The sequence below is a fragment of the Danio rerio genome, chromosome 23, assembly GCF_049306965.1.
Source record: "Danio rerio strain Tuebingen ecotype United States chromosome 23, GRCz12tu, whole genome shotgun sequence".
Taxonomy (NCBI): Eukaryota; Metazoa; Chordata; class Actinopteri; order Cypriniformes; family Danionidae; genus Danio; species Danio rerio.
In genome coordinates this window covers 21,621,072-21,644,524 of record NC_133198.1, presented here as the reverse complement: position 1 = coordinate 21,644,524, position 23,453 = coordinate 21,621,072, and the positions used below count along the sequence as shown (strand labels likewise).

At 36.7% G+C, this 23,453-nt stretch overlaps 1 protein-coding gene across 3 annotated transcripts in view; it reads right to left on the bottom strand.

The window, feature by feature from the left end:
• myh7bb (myosin, heavy chain 7B, cardiac muscle, beta b) overlaps positions 1-18,839 on the bottom strand; it is a 34,497-nt gene extending 15,658 nt beyond the window's left edge. The window contains exons 1-26 of one of the 3 annotated variants that reach the window (XM_009296759.4): positions 18,812-18,839; positions 18,555-18,691; positions 18,163-18,266; positions 17,271-17,414; positions 16,998-17,154; positions 16,887-16,914; positions 16,587-16,683; positions 15,984-16,076; positions 15,824-15,887; positions 15,538-15,636; positions 14,335-14,438; positions 14,098-14,236; positions 13,911-14,029; positions 13,671-13,820; positions 11,111-11,281; positions 10,848-11,027; positions 10,419-10,551; positions 10,263-10,339; positions 9,889-9,976; positions 9,679-9,796; positions 8,407-8,530; positions 8,184-8,320; positions 3,673-3,928; positions 3,323-3,565; positions 3,066-3,242; positions 2,188-2,333 (exon numbers count right to left, since the gene is read on the bottom strand). In XM_009296759.4, the coding sequence (XP_009295034.2) occupies positions 2,188-2,333; positions 3,066-3,242; positions 3,323-3,565; positions 3,673-3,928; positions 8,184-8,320; positions 8,407-8,530; positions 9,679-9,796; positions 9,889-9,976; positions 10,263-10,339; positions 10,419-10,551; positions 10,848-11,027; positions 11,111-11,281; positions 13,671-13,820; positions 13,911-14,029; positions 14,098-14,236; positions 14,335-14,438; positions 15,538-15,636; positions 15,824-15,887; positions 15,984-16,076; positions 16,587-16,683; positions 16,887-16,914; positions 16,998-17,154; positions 17,271-17,414; positions 18,163-18,266; positions 18,555-18,654 (3,248 nt within the window). In that variant the 5' untranslated portion in view covers positions 18,655-18,691; positions 18,812-18,839. Of the gene's footprint in view, positions 1-2,187; positions 2,334-3,065; positions 3,243-3,322; positions 3,566-3,672; positions 3,929-8,183; positions 8,321-8,406; positions 8,531-9,678; positions 9,797-9,888; positions 9,977-10,081; positions 10,113-10,262; positions 10,340-10,418; positions 10,552-10,847; positions 11,028-11,110; positions 11,282-13,670; positions 13,821-13,910; positions 14,030-14,097; positions 14,237-14,334; positions 14,439-15,537; positions 15,637-15,823; positions 15,888-15,983; positions 16,077-16,586; positions 16,684-16,886; positions 16,915-16,997; positions 17,155-17,270; positions 17,415-18,162; positions 18,267-18,554; positions 18,692-18,811 lie in introns of those variants that run through there. The other 2 variants (XM_073938784.1, XM_073938785.1) reach the window with 2 other exon arrangements.
• Positions 18,840-23,453: the final 4,614 nt, after the last annotated feature.

The window sequence follows — 23,453 nt, the reverse complement described above, 5'->3', positions numbered from 1 at the left end:
TTTATATATTTTTATATTCTGGGTAGGGACTAAAGACTAAAAAAAGTTTGTCCAATTAAAATGTCAGGCCGATAATTCCCATAATTCTGATACGGAGCTCAAACTGTCTGTCAGCAAATGCAAATTTGAGCTACTGCGCACCTGTTTGTACACAGCTCTACTGTGCTTGCACGTTTACGAGAGTGATAGAGAGCTAGCGATAAAAACATGCTGAATCGAAACTTTATTAAAATCCTGAATCAATATTGGAGTTACTTTTGCACGCTGGAGGAAGGACGACACCATATTTGAAATATTTCTCTTAGACAGGTAATGTTCTGTTTTGAAACTATTTTTGTTACGCAGAGCTGATGTAGACTGGGCTGTTATGAATGGGTTATAAGCTTGGAAGTGTTGTTCAGAAACTGAAATCTTCTGGTGAACGATTGATGTCACTATTTTCAGTTTCATAAGGACCTTTTACAGCATCGATAATGTTTTAGTTTAACAACAAAACATCAGTAAATAGCGCTATTCCGCCTAGCCTACTTTAATGAGATTAAGATGGTTTTATATTCATATTGGTTCATTTTTGAAAAATGACAACCTGCAATGCGCTCCCTATGGTGTTTACCGCTACTCTGAATATTCGGTCAAAAATAGCATGTAAGTATGGCTTAGAAATGAGTGTAATAATGAATGTAATTCCAGCCAAGCTTTAGCTCAACACATGAGAGAGGGTTCTGCTGTCATGCGGCACGTGTGCTTGTGTTTTCAGGAGGTGTGGCTTTGGACGGCAGGGGAGGGACGATGTTTCAGAGATTTATGCTAACAGGCTAGCATTGTGGCAGATCACCTACTGAACCTTTAAGCAGACAGTCTACTAATACTCAAATGGACCATCAAAATAAAGAGTTACCAAATTACTTTCATAATTATTTGGTTCTAAAAGTAACAGAGTAATTAATTTAGTCAAACAGGAGCTTTTAGTTGTGTTAAAAAACTATTAACACTTACATTTTAAACAGTAAATGTATCAAAACAATTAAAATTTCATCATATTTCATGCATATCATATATTGGCATACATGCACATTTTTAAGAGTTCACATGATGAATCAATCACATGATGATTGATTGTAAAGTTTGTTTGGCATGCTGTCCTGGGAGAGAGCCCTGAGCTTGTAAGACTCGGGGCCTCCTCCTGTTAGCAGGGCGAGAGGGCTGGTTTAGCCTCAGGTAGGTCTCAAGAACTCCCCTGTTTATTTATGGCTAATTACAAATTAGGGAGTGCTATGGAGAGATATACTGCTGATTAAGAGCTCATCTATAGTGGTTCAGTAAATTTAGCTATGTCGCATGTCTTTGGACTGTGGGAGGAAACCGGAGAATCCGGGAGAAACTCACTCAAGCACAGGAAGAACATGTAAACTCTGCACAAAAATCTCAACTGGGCTGGTAAGGACTTGAACCAGTGACATTCTTGCTGTGAGGCAACAGTGCTAACCATTGGGCCATCGTGCCACCAAATCAAGAAAAATGGGGAAGGAGTAGGGTTGGAGCCCTAAATCTTGTCCTTTTTGTTTTTGTTTTCTTCTTTATTAATATATTGATTTGTTTGTTGATTGAATATTTAATTTGGTTTACCTGATTAAACCATGCATTTGTTGAAGCTTAATTTTTTTCTTTAATTGAATTAACTGTAGTGGGGTTTTTTTAACCCCTGGCGCCCAAACCACTTTATTAGCCAAATACCGCTACTTTTACTTATTTTATTTCTTAAACATATGCAATTGCCTTGATAAACAATAGAAACAATTAATAAAAAAATGTGTAAACGTTAACTTTGCCATGAAAAACAAGTTTTCACCAAAAAAGCAGAAATTTTTCTAAATTTTTTGTGTAAGCAAGTAATAATCACACTATTACATTTGATTTACTAATTAACATATACTTTCTCTGTGAATGTATGTTTTGAATTGTTACTGCAAATGTCACATTCATAAATCTGGAATTGCTCATGTACTGTATTTAATTTGTATTTAAGTAATTGTTAAGTCAGTATAATTGAAGTACCTATGAATGAAAAGTGCTACTTTACTTTTTTAGCAGAAATGTAACCGAATTATTGTAACTACATACTTTTTAACTAATTACAACCAATACTGGATCATACTGCATTTTTGTGTCACAGTAAACAATGCTTACTTCTTCAGTCTTTCCTCCAGCTGCTGTTTGCTGTTATCTAAATCCATGGATGACTCAACGGAAAGCTTCAGATCTCCCTCAAGCTTTCGCTTTACTCGTTCCAGATCCATACGCACTTTCTTCTCTTGCTCCAATGAGCCCTCTAACTGTTGAGTAAGGAAACAATAGTAAACAGTGAGATCTAAAAAATCTTTTACTTCGCTTTTGTGCTAGGTTAGATTGTTGTGTAGAAGTACAGATGGCAATATAATCAGTTTTTAAGATTATGTGATGTGTGATGGTCGATGTGCAGTGCCGGTTTTTAAAATCAAAACAGTATGTGCACACTATATTAGCAGCTATATCAGTGTCTGAACAAATTACTGTAAGAGGATTTAAAACAGAGGTCACCCATCTCGGTTCAGGAGGGCCGGTGTACCTGTAGGGCAGGGGTCACCAACCCTGTTCCTGGAGAGCTACCTTTCTGCACATTTCAGTTGTAACCCTGACCAAACACACCTGTTTGTAATTATCAAGTGCTGCTTTAGGTACTTTTAATTGGTTCAGGTGTGTTTGATCAGGGTTGGGACTGAATTCTGCAAGAAGGTAGCTCTCCAGGAACAGGGTTGGTGACCCCTGCTGTAGGGTTTAGCTTTAACTTGCCTCAACACACCTGCCTGGGTGTTTCAAGTATACCTAGTAAGACCTTGATTAGCTTGTTCAGGTGTGTTTAATTAGGGTTGGAGCTAAAATCTGCAGGACACCGGCCCTCCAGGAACAAGTTTGGTGACCCCTGATTTAAAATGTCTGCAAAACATACAGACATTTTTGTCACTAGACTGGACAACGATGAATCTGTAATATGCATGTGTCAAGCGTACTGTAAATTTCATACTCACATCATCCACCTGCTGCTCCAGCTTGATCTTGGCCTTTGACAGCATGTTCACTTTGTTCTCCTCAGACTGCAGGTCTTCCAGAGCCTGCTGGTGGGCATCCTGGAGGGCTTTCTTCTCTTTACTTAGCCTGGAGATGGTTTCATCCAATGCTGCCATTTCCTCCACTAAGTTTTTCACCTAAGATTCAAATCAAAACTTGCTCATCCATTCCTTAGAGCATACCACTTGCCCCCATTCTGTGAATATATCGAGGTTACCTTGTTCTCAGTAGCATGCTTTTCCTTCTCCACCTTGGCCAGAGTAATCTCCAGATCATCCAGGTCTTTCTTCAGCTCGATACACTCATCCTCAAGTTTGCGTTTCTTGGCTAGGATGGTGGCGTTCATCTCCTCTTCATCCTCCAGCCTCTCCATCAGCTCCTTAATTTTCCCCTCCATCTGGATCTTAGCCTTGATCAGCAGGTTACAACGATCCTCAGCGTCAGCCAGGTTATCCTGCTCCTGGGGTTAGAATGTTAAAAAGTCACTCTTTTGCTTTTGAGTCATTTCGTAATATATTTTGGATCTTTAAGTTGTTTTGTTGATATAAATTGCATTCTGACACTCACAGCTTGAAGTTGTAATGACAGGTCATTTTTCTCTTGTACCAAAGACACCTGTTTCTCCTCTAACTCCTTCCTCTTCACCTCAGATCTCTCCAGAGCCTCCTTTAGCTTCTGAAACTCCTCCTTCAGTGTTGCAAGCTCCTTTTCTGTAGCTGCGCTCCTCAACAGTGGCTTGATCTTGAAGAACAGACACATCCACGGCCAGTTCTTCACTGCATAAAAGGCCCGAATGTTCCATTGAATCACCATTAGAGCTTCCCTGAGTAAAAATAATCAGATGATGGATAAGCGGCATACTACAGTGACTATCACATACAACGTCAGTTGTCGTTTCATCTTTTAGTGCCAACTTCTGTGTGGTCCACACAGTTAAGTCATTTTTGACAGTAGTACAACCAAATTAACAGTAAAAATCATTCGAGTAGCAACATGTATTTACAAATAATGAGCATTAAAGAGCCCCTATAACGGGTTTTTGAATATGACCTTCCATGCAGTGTGTAGTACAGCTCTAAGTGAAGTGAAGTATCCAGGTGATGTTTAAGTCTGAAAGTGAACTGTGTTTAAAACTTTTGTTTCATCAATATAAGAGCCCACCCATAGTGGTTCGAATATATCGCCGTTGTAACGAGTCTTTAGCCGTGTTGCTGTGATGTCGATATAGAACTTAAGCCCCGCCCATTTGTTGCGCGTGCAGACCCGGGAAAATTGAAACCCCTGGCCCTGCCCACAAACACTGTAGAAAGAAGAAGATAAAGAAAAACACTGTAGCAGATCCCGGTTGTGTAGACGCTGTGCTCTGAAGTGTGAAAGAAAATTAGTGTTATTTTCCCTATTTAAAGACAAGGCTGTAAAGAGTCAATGGTTAAAGTTTATTTTTGCAAAAATACCTCAGCATTATAGCCCCAGCCTTGTACTGCGTTTTTGTCATTTTTCTGACGAGTGCTTCAGCAATCTACACGCTTTCTACGGAGGATTTATCGGCTGTTTGTTAAAGGAAGGATCAGAAAAGACTATTGATGAATTGAGCTTGAATGAGAGCTTGACAGGAACTTTACAGTACATAGTTCATGGATCAGTTCCTTCCTCCATTTCACAAGTGTAAGTAAATATGATTAAAATGGTTGCCTCCTTGTTTTTTCTAGCTTGCAAATGATGTATTGAATTGTGTTTTGTTACTTGTTACCGCTTGTAGTGTATCTGGTTAACTCTTTACAATTTCATATCGCAGCTAAAACCACGTTGAAAATGCGACGAGTGCCGCTTTGTTTACGGATTTAAATGCATTTGTGAGCTGGCGATCCCTTGCCGTTTGTCGATGCTATGGCCACCATCAGCTGTTCCTACACACGTGCATTAAACTGCATTGCTTTAATGCACTCCTGCATTGGGCTCACACCTACACTCTGTACTCTGACTACTTCAAAATTGTTGATAAGCCGTGGTGGGCATTTCTCTCTTTCTCACACTAAATGCAGTCGACTAATCACAACAGACTTGGTCATCGGATCAGTGCAGATTAGCATCGCTCTAAGGAGGGGTTTGGGAACAAATTAATCACTGAACAAATCATACTGAACGAGCCGCTGGGATAACTACGTAAAAATAAATGCCAATTACAAGACAATAGCCCCTTTCACACATACAGACCTTTCCGGAAAATTGCCGGCAATTTTCCGGAAAGGTTGTATGTGTGAACAGGTCCTTTTTGAAAATACCGGTAAATTCGTTCTGGCTTTTTTCCGGAAAGAGAAGTTGTAACATTACCGGCAATTTGCCGGAATGCTGCGCTGTGTGAATGCAGAAGGAAGATTCCCGTAATAAGCGCGTGCACGTCTAGAACGTGCTGACGTGAGACGTCTGCTTTAGCCAATCAAAACAGTCAGACGCATTTACGTCCGCGTGGTTTGTGAGGATAAAAGCCTTTGAATATTTTTCCAGACACATTTAGCTGCTAGAAGTTAGTCAGATCACGTTTATATGTTCTTCTTGATGCCAACTGTGTAAATAATCATCGATGAGATGCTTATGATAAGCCGTTGTTTGTTTACCTTCAAGCTTTGCGTGCGCCTATGAGCGCCAGCACACGCACATATTATGAACATCTCGATCCTGCGAAAGTTGTTCACAATATTGATCATCCACAAAGTTTGTAATTTAATCAAATGTTTACAAATACAAGCGCAGCCGTTTAAAGCTCATTTGTGGTGAATGATGTCAGAATTTACCGGTATTTTGGAATGGATGTGTGAATGCTCTTTTCCGGAAAATTTCCGTAACGTCCTCGCCTGTGTAAACAGCGCTTTTTTCAATATACCGGTAAAGTCTTTCCGGAAATTTTCCAGATATTTACCGGTATCACTGTGTGAAAGGGGCTATTAAAAGTGTTTTTTTTGACCTTGCATGCATATCAGTCTGTTGTTGGAGACCCCCAAAACCAAAATATGACCTTTTACAATGTATAATAGGGGCTCTTTAACTAGTTGTTCATGGTGGATTTTAAAGCATCAGAGTTGCAGAGATGCAAAATAATTGTGTTGCCAAATCTTGGATTGGAAAAATTATTCAAATCATAAGGTGAAAGAAAATTTTATCCCAAATACTTTTTGGGGACATGTCATAAACCAAATGCTACATGTTTTATTAACTTCCTAAACTGAATTGGTTTTATGAGGTCAATTCCAAACATGCCCAAATAAACAAAATAAATGTCTTTTACAAGGACATGGCAACACAGTGTGCTTTAATTGTTCCACTTTATAGTATGTATGCAGCCAAAGATAAGGTTGATATACATTTGACTAGTTTTCAGAAATGTACATCCTGTTGATGTTGGTTTTGAGAAACTTATAATCAACGTTCAATAAAGTAGTTTGCACTGCGGGCTTCCGGTTTTTACATTTTTTACATTTGTTAATCTAGTCAATATTATTATTCAAAAGGTCATGATTCCCACGTGTTAAATAATTACTTTGTATAGCTTTTTATTTACATTCTTAGGTGATACAAAATAAACAAAGTAAAATATAACAGCTGCCATACCTGCCAACATTTGTCCCTGAAAATCTGGGGGTGAGGTGTCTGAATAACACGGTTCAGAACCGGGTACTGTGTACTGTGGTGTTAGTAACTGTACTATAGTTCGTGTTTCAGGTGGCCGATGCGATTGGACCGGGGGGTGCGGTTTAAAATTACGTGAGTTTTCCGGGAGAAATAGCAAAACGGGAGGGCGGCAAGAGATGGGTCTGAAATACGGTAGACTCCCAGGGAAAATTGTGAGTGTTGGCAGGTATGATTGTTGCCTCCATTTACAAATTGTTTATGCGTCTTAATCATTCAATCATTAATTTTCCTTCGTCCCTTTATTAATCTGGGGTCGCCACAGTGGAATGAACAGCCAACCTATCCAGCATGTTTTATACAGTGGATGCCCTTAAAGCTGCATCCCATCACTGGGAAACACCCATACACTCTTATTCACACATACACACACACACACTACTGACAATTTAGCTTACCCAATTCAAATATAGCGCATGTCATTGGTCTTGTAGGGGAAACCGGAGCACCTGGAGGAAGCCCACGCCAACACAGGGGCGAGTATGCAAACTGCACACAGAAATGCCAACTGACCCAGCCTAGGCTTAAACAAGCCTAGGCTTTACCCACTGCGCCGCCCTAACTTGATCATCAGGTAAAAATATTCCAACAGAATATAATCAAGCGGATCAAAAAGAACGCTTTCCCACTCTCTCAAAACTCCTTCAAAATTTTGCCTTTTAAGTGCATCAAAGATCCCTTGTCCATTTTGCTCTCTGCCCTTGTTGTTCTAAATTAGCTCAGTATGTCTAGCACCAAATAGGGCCAGGCTGCCACACGCCATTGTTTGGTGTGTTCTATATCAGTAATCCCACTGTGACACTGAACATGCCTAAAGAGTAAATCAATTCCGCATTGCTGGAGCGGCAACACAATCAGGAACAGTCAAAGGGTCAGGCAGAGGTTGTTGATTATCTAAAGCTGAACCCATCTGAAGAAACAAGAGGACTTAATCCCCTGTCACCTGGGATGGCATTTCAACAACTTTCAGCCTGCTTCCAGCCCTATCCATTCTGGACAAAAGAAGGTTATTTATAGTGAAGACGGGAGGAGGGACTCTGGTAAGGAACCAACTGGTATGTGCGCTGTTTGTGGGATATATGACCTCCACACCTGCTTTTGTAAATGCTATTTGGGGCGGAGGGGGTTTAACTGGCTTTTTTTGTAGTGACCACACATACACACAAAACATACAGACGCACGCCAGACACACGCCACAACATAGTCCACATACACTTCTGACATTCCTCCCATAGATTTGCAGGCTCGTATGCCCGTGCACGCGCTCAACAGTTTATCAGCATGCTTTGAACAGGCTCAAGGAAATTAGATCTGCAATCTGACTCTTGAGATTGTGAGTAACAGCAAAACTATTTGTGTAAAGTTATTTAGATATTGTCATGGTTTGGACATACTTCTCCTTCATCATCCTCTTGCGCTCCATCCGCATGAGTTTGCCCCTGCAGAAGGCCTGCAACAAGGTGAGCACTTTAGAAAGCCGTTCATCCCTCATGTCCTCCAGCTGTCCAAGTAGTCCAGCTTTGAAGAAGACCTGAAGGTGAGCAGAATGATAGCCTGTGATAAGTTTTTAGTGGTTGCAAATACAGGAAGGATGCAAGAAAGGACAAATTTGTGAACCTTGCTGTGGCCAAACTTGTACTGCGTGTGGTCAATATCCAGAGACCCAAGCAATTTCTCCACAGCTTTCCTGCTGTCCACATACGTGTCCTCTGGGATGGCCAATGGGTTCAGGATACGGTAGCTGGTAAATCATGTGTGTTTAGTTTTATATTTTTCAATTGGAGTTGTGCACCATTTAGAAGTTACTTTAGAATGGAATAGTCTTTAAATTGCAACATTGAAACAAAACAATTATTGCAAGCCAAATCTGAACATTTGAAGCCAGAAATAATATTAAGTTAAAAGCCAAAATAGACTGAAGTAGAGGTCTGCATTTCCGCGGCTGTACCGTGAAGCCATGGGACCCGACCAAATTTCTTGCGGCGCAGGAATAAATTTCTGAATAAAACGCAGTAGCAGTCGGTAACTGTGGTGAAATTTGAACTTTGAACAATATAGCGCTCCCGAGTTCCTATGTTATTTCGGAACAGCATATCTGTGAATTCCTCATTCTTATTGAGTATCTTTACAGCCAGTACTCACAACTATTACCAATGATGAATGCATGACCAGTGCTTTCTGCACATGCATTTTATATGCACAGTCTGTGTGAGCATTATGTGCATAACGTTGCTCAGAGCAGGCTTTACCAACATGGAAGAGCAATGTGACGGTAGAAAACGGTCAGTTTACAGTTAGGAAACCCACATCAGGCAAGTCTGTTGTATGGGAGTCTTTTTCATGCGTCATAGATGCAAATGGAAAAAAAATTACCATTTGCGCAATGTGACAATACCTCAAAGTTCTTTTGAGAACTTTAGCAGTCACAAGACTGGAACCTCAGGTTTAAGGTGGCACCAATGCCTCATTACAAAGGGGCAAACAAGACGGACGTTTACCCTACAATACTTACACAAGCTACACTTTTATCTGTTATTTCTCTCTTTTGGTAGTGCCCAAAACCTAACGTGCTCTAAACCTGAGATTTTGGAAACCAGGTCTAAATTTAGTAGGAACGGTTGGGTCAAGTAGAAAACAGGGTGGGTCGGGTCGGGCAGCGGGTGAACAAAGGCTGAATATATGGCAGGAGCAGACAGGTGCAGACTAAAACTAAAAAATTTGTCTCGTGTAGATCTTTAGACTGAGGGACAGATGATGATTCAGTTTGGTCAGTCAGATCACAATAGATGATTGTTTGATTGGTTGATTGATTAATTGATCAAACAGATTTTGCATATAACCACTTCATCTTAAAATGCACAGGTGTCTGTGACATGGAAAAAAACTCACCGTTGTTTAAACTCTGCATAGAGAATGCGGTTTGGAAATCCTTTTCTGCAAATGCGGATCCCTTCCAGAACTCCATTGCAACGAAGCTGGTGCAAAACCAAAAATGGCTCCATCATGCCTATCAAAGACAGTTACAACAGAAACTGAAGACTAATGGTGTGATGTTAACGGTAAATATGGTTAATCCTCTACACTGAATATTTTTTGTACCTGGGTTCTTGGCTTCATTGGGAATAATGCATCGCACAAAATGAGGCTGAGTGCTTCTCAAATTAGTCATCAGCTTGTTTAGATTCTCCTAAAAAGATGTCAAAAGAACAATTTAACATGCAGTAAATAATGCAGATTTTAAAGCAGTTTACATTTTCCAACTCGTTCTGTTAACTACTGCATGCGATCTTACCTGCGTCTCTGCATCAGTAGATGGTGAAAGCTGAGCCAGCACAGACTTAAAGTGATGTTCATGGGTCAGATTACCTAAACATCACTGCAAGTCTTAACTGGCTCACTCTCTTCTCATTCTCTCTCAACATTTGCAGATATTTCAAGCTGAAAAAAGTTTGTGCCTCCTCACTTTTACTCACCTTGTGCAGCTGGGACACTGTTTGGAATGATGCTCCTTTCTTCCTCTTCTCTTTGCTCCCAGGCTTTGCTTCTGAACCTGTAGCAGTACATGTAAAGCATCTCAGTACAATCAGGTTCATACGAATCAACTCTTTAATATCTGTTACCGTATGCACCTGAATCTAAGCTGATGAAGTTCTCGAACAGGCTTGACATTAACTTGTTGGACGACCTCTGAAAGATCCCAACCACTGTTTCATTCAGAGGATCTCGGTTCTTGTCGAGCCACCCATTGATGTTGTACGGCACCTGACAACATACATTATGTGAGCTGACATATTATATATTAAATGAATTATAGTAATCAAGGATTTTATCTACACTTGAGCTTTCACAGTTGTGCTATTGAGCAAAGCATTTGACCTTAGCTTGCTCTAGACTATCCCTATACTTAAACGGTGCCACTCTACGGCGACATTGCATACTGTAAGTAGCCTTAACAAATTCCACTGGCTCCAGCAATGTGGCTTATAACGAGTCTATTGTATGCTGTGGTAAAAATAGCCAGAAAATATGTGTGTAAATATGACATTATTTCCACTCACCACTCCAGCGTAATGCACCAGCTCAAAGTGTGTGTCGTATTTGCGTTTTTTGTCTGGCCTCGGTTTCAGGAAATTGGGAGACTTGCCGAGGAGATTATCATAGAGTTTCGCTTTGAAGCTGCTCTCCGTGGCTTTAGGGAACATGCACTCCTCCTCCAGAATAGACAGTATTCCCAATGGCTGCAAACAAAGCAAGAGGGATGTTACGGCTAGGTTTACTTACATGCTTTCAAATCATTATATGTCATTCTATATATATCAACCTTCTCAATGAGGTCAATGCAGGCCTGCAGGTCTAATCCGAAGTCTATGAAAGTCCATTCAATGCCCTCTGTTTTGTACTCTTCTTGCTCGAGGATAAACATGTGATGGTTGAAAAACTGTTGCAGTTTTTCATTGGTGAAGTTGATACACATCTGCTCAAAGTTGTTGAACTGTTCAGAGAACGGAAAGAAAGAGCTGTTTTAGACACTGAATAATGTATAGTGTGTTTCTGGATACTGTTTTTTCCCCATGTGCATCGCTTTTACTGTTCTACTGAATGAACAAACACATTAACCCATGACTCTGATTTTTATCGTCATCTTTGTGTTTTTATACAGCACAGCAAATACTTCATTGTGGTGTGATTTATTAAAACGTGTCCAGTAAAAATCACATGTTAGGTTTGTCCTTTGCTTCAGTTTGGCGGTTCTCTGTTGCTTTTTTTTTTTTTTGCCAGAATATACATTTATCTTAATGTTCAGTTTGTACATATTGAAATACAGTACAACACTTTACATGCATTTTTTACTACAACAACCTTGCTACGTTTGCAATTTATACAAAATAAAAACATATATAACAACATTCAATATATCTGATAAAAAAACTCCATATGTTTTATGTTTTTAGTTTGTAAGTTATTTTTTCTAATGGCAGGCTTGAGAACATCTGTCTTATCCATTGAGTAGTGTTTGGTCTTTGTCCATAGAAATGCTACATATTTTTTGGCATAAAGTAAGCTGAGGTCTATAAATACTTGTTTGCTTTTACTATAGTAAAAAAAAGAGTTCTCTTGGTATAAGCTCAGCAAAAAAAAAAGTTTTTTTCTTTTCACTTATGACTCTTATCTCTTCCCAAAATAATTATATCTCTGTTCGCTGCTAAATACAGTGAAACAAGGTTTCTCTATCTTCTAAACATCTGTTGCTTTTTTGTTACTGAATACATTTCAGCCGATTTGAATGTTATTACTCGATTGAATGGGTGTTATCAGTGGTTATCAGCTGATAGATATGGCCACTACTGGTAGGCTCAGAGGGCTGTTATGGTCCATCCACATGGTTAATCAGCTATAGATCACATACGGCTGCGGCAAGAAGTTAACAGAAATTACTTTTTATATGTTATTTATTAAATTTCTAATTAATTGTATTTTATTAACGTCTACCCCTTTCCCAACCCTAAACCCAACTGTCACAGTAATGTAAAACAGATTTGGAGCTGGAATCTTCAGTAGGCGCAGAAGGCCCATATCTATCAGCTGATAATTACAGATAATGTCCATTCAATCGAGTGACAACATTCGAAGCGGTTGATACATTTGTCCACATAATCTGTGAAATCAATTCCTTCTAATGTGTTTTTGACCACCTCTTGAAGATTGAAAGTTGAAAAGCTCAAAACATTTTAGACACTATTAGCATTATTTAGCATTGAACATTGGTGATTGGATTGACAGAAAAGCATCTTAATAAACTTAGCTACCAGTTGCAAACATATTGAGTACATTTTATTGTTTTGCAACTCATTTAAGTAATATTTCTCTTGTGATATCCGTTATATGTCAGGATTTTTTTAAACCGATAAAACAGAAGAGTTGTTGAAGAATTGTGCAAGATTTTTGCAATGCATCTTTTTATAGCATATTAATGCATATTATTTATTAATTTAAAAAAATACTAAATCAAACAAAAAGTGCTCAGGGGTAGTTTAAATAATGTGTCAGTGCCATTTGGGTAAGGTATTCATCAGAATAAACAGCAAAAATCAGTCCAAGGCACTCGAAAAATGTGGAAAAAAAATATTAAAAAGCTTTTATTGACGTGGCTATTCCTAAAAACTGAGGCGATTTTATAAATACAAGTCATGACAGTAACAATGGGAAATCCACGTTTTTACATGTCAACTTTTGTGTCTTTTAACTTTAGCATCAAGATGTAATGTGCAAATCATAGGTAAGGTGTACAGTTGAAGTCAGAATTATTAGCTCCCTGAATTATTAGCCCCCCTGTTTATTTTCCCCAATTTCTGTTTAACAGAGAGATTTTTTTCAACACATTTCTAAACATACGTTTTAAAAACTCATTTTCAATAACTGATTTATTTTATCTTTGCCATGATGACATTAAATAATATTTGACTAGACATTTTTTAAGACACTTCTATACAGCTTAAAGTGAAATTTAAAGGCTTAACTAGGTTAATCAGGTTAACTAGGCAGGTGAGGGTAAATAGGCAAGTTATTGTATTACGATGGTTTGTTCTGTAGACTCAAAATCAAATATAGCTTAAAGGGACTAATAATTTTGACCTTAAATGGTTCTTAAAAAATTAAAAACAGCTTTTATTCTTGCCAAAATAAAACAAATAGGACTTTCCCCTAAAGGAAAATAACATTATCAGACATACAGTACTGTGAAAATTTCCTTGCTCTTTTAAACATAATTTAGGAAATATTTAACAAAGAAAAAAATGCAAAGGGGGCTAATAATTCTGACTTCCACTGTAATATAGAGCAACGTACAAGACATTTTTATTGACGGTCACCAAACAACCTACCTCAAAGATCTCAAAGCCTGCTATGTCCAGCACTCCTATGAAGAACTGACGTGGGATGGCCGTATACAGAGTTTTATTAATTCTGCCCACCAGCCATTTAAACATGCGGTCATATGTAGCTTTCGCCAAAGCACCAACAGCATAGGTCACCTATCATGACACGAACGCACAAATACCACTCACTACTTGGCAGAATTATACAGCAGATATACCAATGCATCATTTACTTTACAAACTGACCTGTTCAACTGTCTGTCCTCTGACAATGTACTCATTGCCCACTTTCACTCGAGGGTGAAGCAGTCCCTTTATGAGGTCAGCTGAACTGATCCCCATGAGATAGGATGCTTTGTCCGCACCTGTGTAACAAAATCACTTTGTTTAGTCAATCCAAGTCACTAGCTGCTTATGACAGGATCCTTCTTACTTTCAGTGCCGTCTGCTTCTGCTTGCTCCTCTCTCTGCTTCACTTTGAACTTCATGTTGCCAAAGTGCATGATGCCACCGACTATCTTGTAGCAGCCATACTTCTCCTCAGGAGTGAATCCAAGAGTGTCCATCGCATGCTAGAAGGCAAGGTAAGCAAGTTGCCTATTTGTGAGTATTTAATGTGGAACTTTAAGAATCTCTTTATAGGATTATTCATCATACAATCAGTGCTTACATCAGTCGCGAGCAGCTCATCGCCGTCATCCATGTTGTCCACAGTTATAACACCCTGCGAGCAGAAGTGGTAATCGAAGGGATTTGATGACACCAGCAGCATGTCTGTTTAACAGATGGATAAGGTTTGGTTTTTAAGTCACACATGACACAAATAATATAATAATAATAATTATTATTAATATATATATATATATATATATATATATATATATATATATATATATATATATATATATATATATATATATATATATATATATATATATATATATATCATTTAAATTGCAGTAAATGGTTCATTTAGTTTGTTTTCAATGGATCTCTTGTTATAAATCTCAAGCAATCAAAATCAAGCAAAAGTCCAATAAATCACAACTCTTGGAAATTAAAAAGAAAATAATAAATATGTCAGGCCAAACTTTACACATATATATAAAAAAGATCTATTATTAATATTTGCTTTTCTTCATTTTTGCTCTGTCACATCATGATGGCACAGTTCAGTAAAAATGTAAAACGGTGTAAAAACCCTGAAAGAATTAAATTAGTGACCCTTTATACTGGATTTTGTCACACATCAGATTATTTTCCATATTATTGTTAAACATCAGATAAATATATCTACTTTGTCCTTCAAAAATGTTGTTTTACAAAAAATAATAATAATAATTTTACTGCTTATTTGTCAACTACAGTATATGCTTATAGTGTCCAAATTTGGTCCTGTGGTATTACTATCCTACAAATTTTAGATTCAGTCATAATTACTTATGCCAAAATTACTTATGCCATAATTACATCAGCCAAAGACACTTGAACAAGCAAATTAAGATTGTAAAAGTTATTCCCAATGTCAAATGGCTTACCAGACTTTCAGGGGTCGCCGAATCAGTATGTCTGTTAAATCTACGAGACCAAAAGATTTCTCTGCAGCCATTATGCAAACTTGGCAAACACTTCTGCCAAGTCGTATTAAGATGAGCTCCAAGCAAACACCCATGTGACAGTCAAAGCGCCATTACATCAGGAATGTGCAGACTCAGAGGAAGACCTCAAGGGTTTAGTGGAGCCATTTGAATTGGGTCTTACCAGACATTTGCTGGCAAGTGTTTTGAAACTGCAGAAATCGAAACTTTACACTTTGAACTAGGAGTGGGACTGGGGACTTCTAGTATATATTATAGGTGTTTTCTCAGTATACCTTGGAGTTCTGGTTTCCTGTGCGAGAGGATCTGGTAATAGATGTGGTAGCTTCTCTCTCCTGTTTGCTGAAAAATCACTCTGGATTTTTCCAGAAGGTCTAAAAAAAAAGCAAATGTAAAACGAAATGATATTTAAAGTAATAACAATACATTTATTCAGCACAAACAAAATAAATGTTACATTTTGACAAATTCATACATTAAATCATTCTTTTAAATCTTATTTCATATCAAAATGCCTGATTTTTAAATAATATATATAATAATATTTTTAAATCAGCTTACAGATGTCAATGTCAGCAGATGCAAGCTTCCCTGTAGGACCAAAATGGATGCGTATGAATTTTCCCTGTGTTGAAGAAAGGGAAAACAGTGAAACACGACTCTATACACTAAATAACAAAAAGAGTAAGAGGTTGTGCTCCTCTGTAATGTCCACACTCACAAAGCGGGATGAGTTGTCATTCCTCAGGGTTTTTGCATTGCCAAAAGCTTCCATAGCCGGGTTGGCCTCAATGATCTGATCTTCTAATGTACCCTGTTTATGTTGAGAACCAAGAAATGTGTAAGTTTGCAATCAAACACCAACATTGATATCTATGAGTTGGGTGGAACAAGCTAATGGAAATGAAATATTATCTATCATGATTGAGGGGAAAGTAGATGAAATCAAGCAGTTTTCCCAAAAAAAAAAAAAAAAAAATAGACAAGAATTAAAAAGGAGCTTAAAATGTTAAAAACAAGAGGCAAAATGGAAGACATTGCAAAAAAGGGATTGAGCAATGTAAAGAGTGGTATAAAAAAGGGTTTATAAAAACATACTGGAACGGGAATACAAAACGTAGGGTAACAAAACTCTGAGGGTCACTCCTTATTGGTTAAAAGGATGTCTGTAAATCCAAAAGGAATATATAAACATTCAGACATGATTAAAAATCCCCAAAAACAAGATGTAGAGGATCAAAAGAAAGACTCATGGGGAAACAAAAAACAAGGGAAAAGGATGGGTGATGACAAAAAAGCACAGAAGTGAAGTTTCTGCTCTTACTCCTTTTTTGCCCCCTGCTTCGCCAAGAGCAGCTATAATGGCAAAATACTGAATTACACGTTTCGTGTTGACAGTTTTGCCAGCACCGGATTCTCCGCTAGGCATGGACAAAATTTATGTGAAATAAACATGAAACAATATTAAATCCAAGAAGCAAGACAAAAAAGGGAAAAAGAAATATCTTCAAAAGGGTTAAAACCCATTTTTTATACCGCTTCATGATTAAATAATGAGCAAAGAGTAGGATTTCAGATCATTCTGCAATAATAAAACATTAGAATGACTTGGATGGTCACTTACGTGATAAGCATTGACTGGTTTTCACGATCTACAGGGGAGAAGATTAATACGGTAAGTAGTGCAAATCAAATACTTAATAAAGCTTGTTATATAATGCTGGTGCTTCAGTACTTTTTAGCATGTCATTGTAGGCATTGTCTGCTATGGAATAGATGTGAGGTGGAACATCTGAGCGACGCTTTCCCTTATATGCTGCAACCACTTCAGAAGAGTAGACGGGAAGCCATTTATACGGGTTTACTGTCACACAAAACAACCCTGAATATGTCTGTGGACAGAGAGATAAGAGCATGCATAATGACTTAAGTAACCCTGAAATTATAAAAAATAAACTGAGTTATTTTGAAGCCCCTGGATTCAGTAAACAATACTGCAGAGTCTCACATAGATCATCCAAAAACTGTAGCGACGGCTGAGGTTGAAAAGAACCGAGGCCTCATTGAGGTGCGTGAGCATGGCCATGTCTTCCATCAAGTCAAACTTTGGCGGATTCATCTGCTGAATATCTTCCTCTTTCACTGTTAACATCTGTCAGGATTAGATTAAAGAATTGAATGACTACTTCATGATGTGCTTTTCAGCCACAGAATGATTGTACATTCAAGTCTGCTTGTAAAGTCTGAATATAAATGCAGTACAATATAATAAATCTTACAAGGTAACATTAATATTTTCATATTCACTAATAATTAAGTAAATTACCTTTAATCTGTATTCACAAATTATTTAATCTGTATTTTTAATAACATTTTACAATAAGGTTACTTTTTTACATTAGTTAGTGTTATTATTTATCAAAAAAGATTTAATGTTGTTTTTAACATTATCAAAGGCAACTTTTTATGTATTTGTAAATTGTATGTAATGAAACAATTGAGATTTTTAAATATTTTAACAAATGTTTTGAGAATTCTAAATTAATGTTATCCACATTAGAACATTGTGTTACAGTACTTTTTTGTTTGCATTTTAATCAAACTATAATAGATATTATTACATGGTTGCTTAAGAAGAAATTACTAAATTGTAAGACAGGAAGTAAGAAAGATTAATTTTTTTCTTTAAAGCAAGTCTTATGTAATTCAGTCTTCTGAAGCATATATAGTGTAAACTAATTATTCTCTCTCTCTCTCTCTCTCTCTCTCTCTCTCTCTCTCTCTCTCTCTCTCTCTCTCTATATATATATATATATATATATATATATATATATATATATATATATATATATAATTTTGTAGTCTCAGAAATGCACAAGAGTGATTTCAGCGTTACTGACCCTTCCATCTTTGGTCTCCACCATGACTTTGTCTCCATCTGTATCTTTGATCTCCACCTCAATGTATGCTTCCTTCTCATCTGGAATCCAAACACGCTTCTTCCCTGCACAGAAATCAACTGCCAGGTAAATAATAACATTTCATGCTATGGTAGATTCCCTTATATGTGAATGCTACATATTATACATCTTCTGTCATGTAGGCTATAACATAAATAGGCCTCTAAAATGTACTGACTTGCATATACAGTAGATTATAAAGAAAGAAAAAAACTGAGCCGGTTTTATGTTCATCTCATGTGACTCGTTCATAATCGATTGTGATTAAAATATTCTGATAGTTTTGTGCACCAATAAAAATGTTATTTTTGTACACAGGACGGCGACAGTACCATCAAACGCATGGGACTGCGCGGCGAGTTGCTCCAGGTTGGTTTTACGCAGAAATGTGGCCGCCTCTCCAAACTCCCTCAGTTCCATAAAACGGGACATGATTAACTCTTCCGGTCCCGGACCTGCACTCAAGCACCTGCAACGTCGTAGAAACTTGGTTAGAAGACCTTTTCCTGCTTTGTTTTGTTTCTCTAATCCACAAAAGAAGAAGGAAAAAAAGCAAATATCCAAACAGCGCATGCATTTGAGCACTAACCTCAGTAACGTCTAAAAGCGTTGGACTCGAAACAAGTGTTCCGGTGCTCTTTTATTGTTCCCCTCAAGGTCAGAGTTTTGGAGATATGTCAGATATCCCCATGTGTCCGTGTGTGTTCGGGTGCTCATTGGCTGTGTGGATGCGCGGCCCGGCCCTGCGCGATCACAAAAGGCAAACAGGTTTGACGGAACCGTACTGTAAGAGTTATTTTTAAAACGACATTGTTGTTTGGTTGTGATTTGTGCACTGCTGTCCAGAGGTTAAATGCATGACCCCTTTCTATTTGTTTAAAGACTGATATGATGGGCAAAACAGTTATCTGAGTACAACGGTAAAACGCGTTAGGGTTTAAACCCAGCCATAATAGAGTGAAAAGAAAAATATCTATTTATGGATACAATATAGGCTACTAACAATATTTCTGAAACCACAAACGTAGGCTGGGTCATAATTCAACCAAACAACGTATCAAAGTGCAACTTGAAAACAAAAACAGGAGACTTTTCTTCAGGCATCATGACAAAACACTTATTTAACTTATATGGGAACATTTATTTATTTATAAATCGATCTATTCATTACAATAAGAAACGTACGAAATTAATAATGGATTTAGTGGGTATTTTATTTCCTGTCTATAGAGAATTAAAGAAATGAAAGTTACAAAAAAAATGCTATTTTTGAGAAAATGTCAACGCCCTTTATATATCTTTTTCAATTTCAAATTACAGTAATTTAATAAATGAAACAGGAAATGACAAAATAAACTGAGTTGGCCTATCTACATATCTCCTCATATTTCCAAAGATTTATTTAAACAAACCATTGCCATATAGACTATCTGGTGCATGCCTTCTATAGATGATTTTGATTCTCAACTTCTTCCTAATGTTTTATCTAGAATAATCTGTTACTAATTTAAACAACCTGCAGCCTTCCTCCTTAGTTCTTTATTTTCATTTTAATCCATTTTCTTAAGTTTTCTATGTTATATTATAGTTGTTTTTCCTCTATATTTAACAAATGTGTGAATATTGGGATCTATTGTCATATTTTTATTACATCTCAATAAAAAGATTGTTTAAAAAAATAACAAAAGAAATAACAAAGAAAATCACTATTATTTAATGATATACAGTTGACTTTTTTATTTTTATTTGAAAAATATTTTCCAAATGATGTTTAATGATTTTTCACAGTGTTCCTACATATTTGTTTTTCTTCTAAAGAAAGTCTTATTTTGTTTTATTTCAGCTAAAATGAAAGCAGTTTTTATTAATACAGTTTTTTTAAACAATTTTAAGGTCAATATTATCAGCCCCTTTAATCATATATTTTCCAGTTGTAACAAACCATTAATATACAATAATTTACCTAATTAAACTAACTTTCCTAGTCAGGGGTGTAGCAAGTGGAGAGGATGGAGGATACGTCCCCCTCACTTTTATAGACATACCATTTAGAATAATTATGAACGTAAGCTTTTAGATCTTATACAGCTGTCTTTCCCCATACTTTTAAAATGTCCGCTATGCCCCTGCCTATAGTTAAACTAATTAACCTAGTTAAGCCTTTAAGTTACATTTTAAGCTGATTAGTATTATCTTTAAAATATCTAGTTAAATATTATGTACTGTCATCATGGCAAAGATAAAATAAATCAGTAATGAGAAATGAGTTATTAAAACTATTATGTTTAGAAATGTGTTGAAAAAGTCTGCTCTCCTTTAAACAGAATTAGGGAAACAATATAAGATAATTCACATTTAAAATTAAGAATGTATCTTTAAGAATATCTTTATTTGTATAACTTAAAATATAATTATAATGAATTTATTATAATAAATATATTTAATTATTTTAAAATTACAACACACAGACACAGAGTAATTAGTTTATGTGCTTATGCACAAGAATAACCCACTCTAATAATTAAATAATAATATAAATCACATATATATATATATATTTTAAAAACAACGAAATAGCAAGTAACATTGACAGATTATTACTGAATTATTGACAGATTTTTTTCTCTCTAAAATGCACTTTGATAATGGTTGTTTTATTAGCAATTGACCAACGTTTATTTATTTAGGAAACAAATTAAAAACGGAAATTGCATTTGCTATATTTAAGATCTTTAGAACCAAAGACCTTAAAATCCCATAATATTTGTAGTCATCTATTTATTTTGTGCTATTACACACACTTAAATGTGTTTATTTGCCAATAAATACAAAATACACACTAAAAAAATATCGTATTAAACCTATTTTTACTTGGAAAATAGTAAATTAACTGCAAAGCAAATCAAGTCAAGTAAAAGGCTGAATTAAACATAATTTTACTTTATAAATAATACTGTCAAATATTTAATAATACTAATAATTATTAATATTAATAATAAATAAGTACCGTGAAAAATATTTATTGCTTTGTTTTTATGTAATAATTACTTGGTAAATGTACACAATAACAGCATACCAGTTTAAATACATGGACCAACTAACTCAAGCAATTCAGAGAACTATCAGGGGATTTTAAGAGTAGGCTTTAAGTGTGTAATGAAAGGATAAAATGTGGTATTTAAAAGGGATGGCATACTCTGTCTACAACAGCAGGCTTCCTATAACAAACTCAACTGAGATAAGAACAGTTTTAAAAAAAACTGATGCAGTACTTTGCTGTTGGGTATCTATCTTTGCCTCATTTGACAGACTAGTTGAAAGACACCATGGCATGTTCAATATAACACACAAGATCTGCATAACGTTCATACTATGTTACTGATACAATCAGATCCTCCTCAGCAAATAGGCGCCTCCGAAGCTGTCGACCTTGAGGGGTAAAGCTGAGATAAGTGTCCTCTAGCAGAATCCAGAGCCCACTATGTCGTCCGAAAATAGAAGAGAATACAACTCCTGTTCCCAATAGCCGGCATTCCATGCAGAGATAGCCGTGCTGTCTGGCATGGGTTTGTGGTTAAAGAGGCGGTGCTCTGTTTTGTTTCCCTTAGAAATTATTGAGAGTGATCAGCCAGCGTTCAAACACTGAGAGAACGTCCACTAGCTCACTCCTATAAATACTCACAGGGGTACACAGATGTCCACATTTATGTTTGTTGTGTGTTTATATTGCATGTGCTGTCAAACTCTGCATCCTGAGGGACTTTTATTTAGATTATATCATATTATTTAGGTTTAATTCTATATATTTGTGCTATATGCATACAGCAAACATATATACCTGTATATATATATATATATATATATATATATATATATATATATATATATATATATATATACATACATAAAAACATATTTATATATATAAAAACATATATATATATAAAACATATTTAGCAATAGGTACAGTATTATTGTTTACACAAATCAATGGGTGATTTTAAAGGATTTGGGTGTCAGTATAAAAATTGAGCGACCCAGTGCACTATATCCACCTACAAAACACCTTAAAATAAAGCATATTGCAAGGACTTTCTGAGAAACCGATTCACTACTGTGACTTTCTAAAGCAGAGTGAACCATTTATTAAGCACCGATTGACTAGAATGAATCAGACTTTCCAACATTGCATTGTAGGCCCAGTCCCAAGTGGCACACTTCGTGTGCATTAACAGTGTTGTGTATGTCCATCAAATCCGTAAGGTGTCCCACTCTTCTTTTTTGCCAATCTCAAATTGATACCCACATCCTTGAAGCTCATTTTCTAACCAAGCAGACCTGAAAAATAAAACAAAGATATTTTGTGTTTAAAACAAGGCTGAATTTGGGCTGTTGTTGAAAATCTAATAGACGTCTAACAATAGTCTAAAATTAGACCAGTCATCAAATCGACAGGAATAAACGACTGCCCATGTGAAGTCTGTCTGATCTGTGCATTTGATGACTAGTCTATTTTTGGACTATTGTTGTCTATTAGATGTTCACCGACAGCCCAAATTTAGCCTTGTTTTTGTCAAGACGTCAATGTTTAGACATCTGTTAGATGCTTTTAAACACAAAATTGCATGGTGAGCCTTCAGGATTGTTTCAAAATTATGGCAAGCTGTTTTTAGCCAAACTCTAAAGCATAATGGCCGTCCAGCAGTAGAGTTGCCCACCCCTGCTCTAGACTCTTAATACGAGTGGTTCTATATTACAATCAGTCGGGGCGTTTGCACTTGGTAATTACAGGAAGTCTGTGATAAAAACTATCCACCAGGCCCTGGACTCCCCAAGAATATTTTTTTCCTGGAGCATTTTCCTGGTTGAATTCACAGCATCAGTAGGAATTCTGAAGTGATGTTATTTGGCTGACAATAACAGCAAGTGCTGCATTCAACAAAGTTGACAACTGCAGGATGCTGGGATTGAAGCTTTGTTTTCATTGTGTGTTGTGCGATAATGGAGGTGGAGTCTAGACTTGTAATTTATGGAACGGAAACAGCAAAAAGAAGGACTAATGACAACTTGTGGTGCTACATATCATCCAGGCTAAGCAAAAAAAAAAAAACACAAAGCTGAAGGCAAAGGTGAAACAGGTGAAATCAAATCAAGTTTATTTCTAGAGCACATTTAATTATACCTTTGGTTGACCAAGGTGCTGTACAATAGCAGTAGCAGTTAAAAAAGCA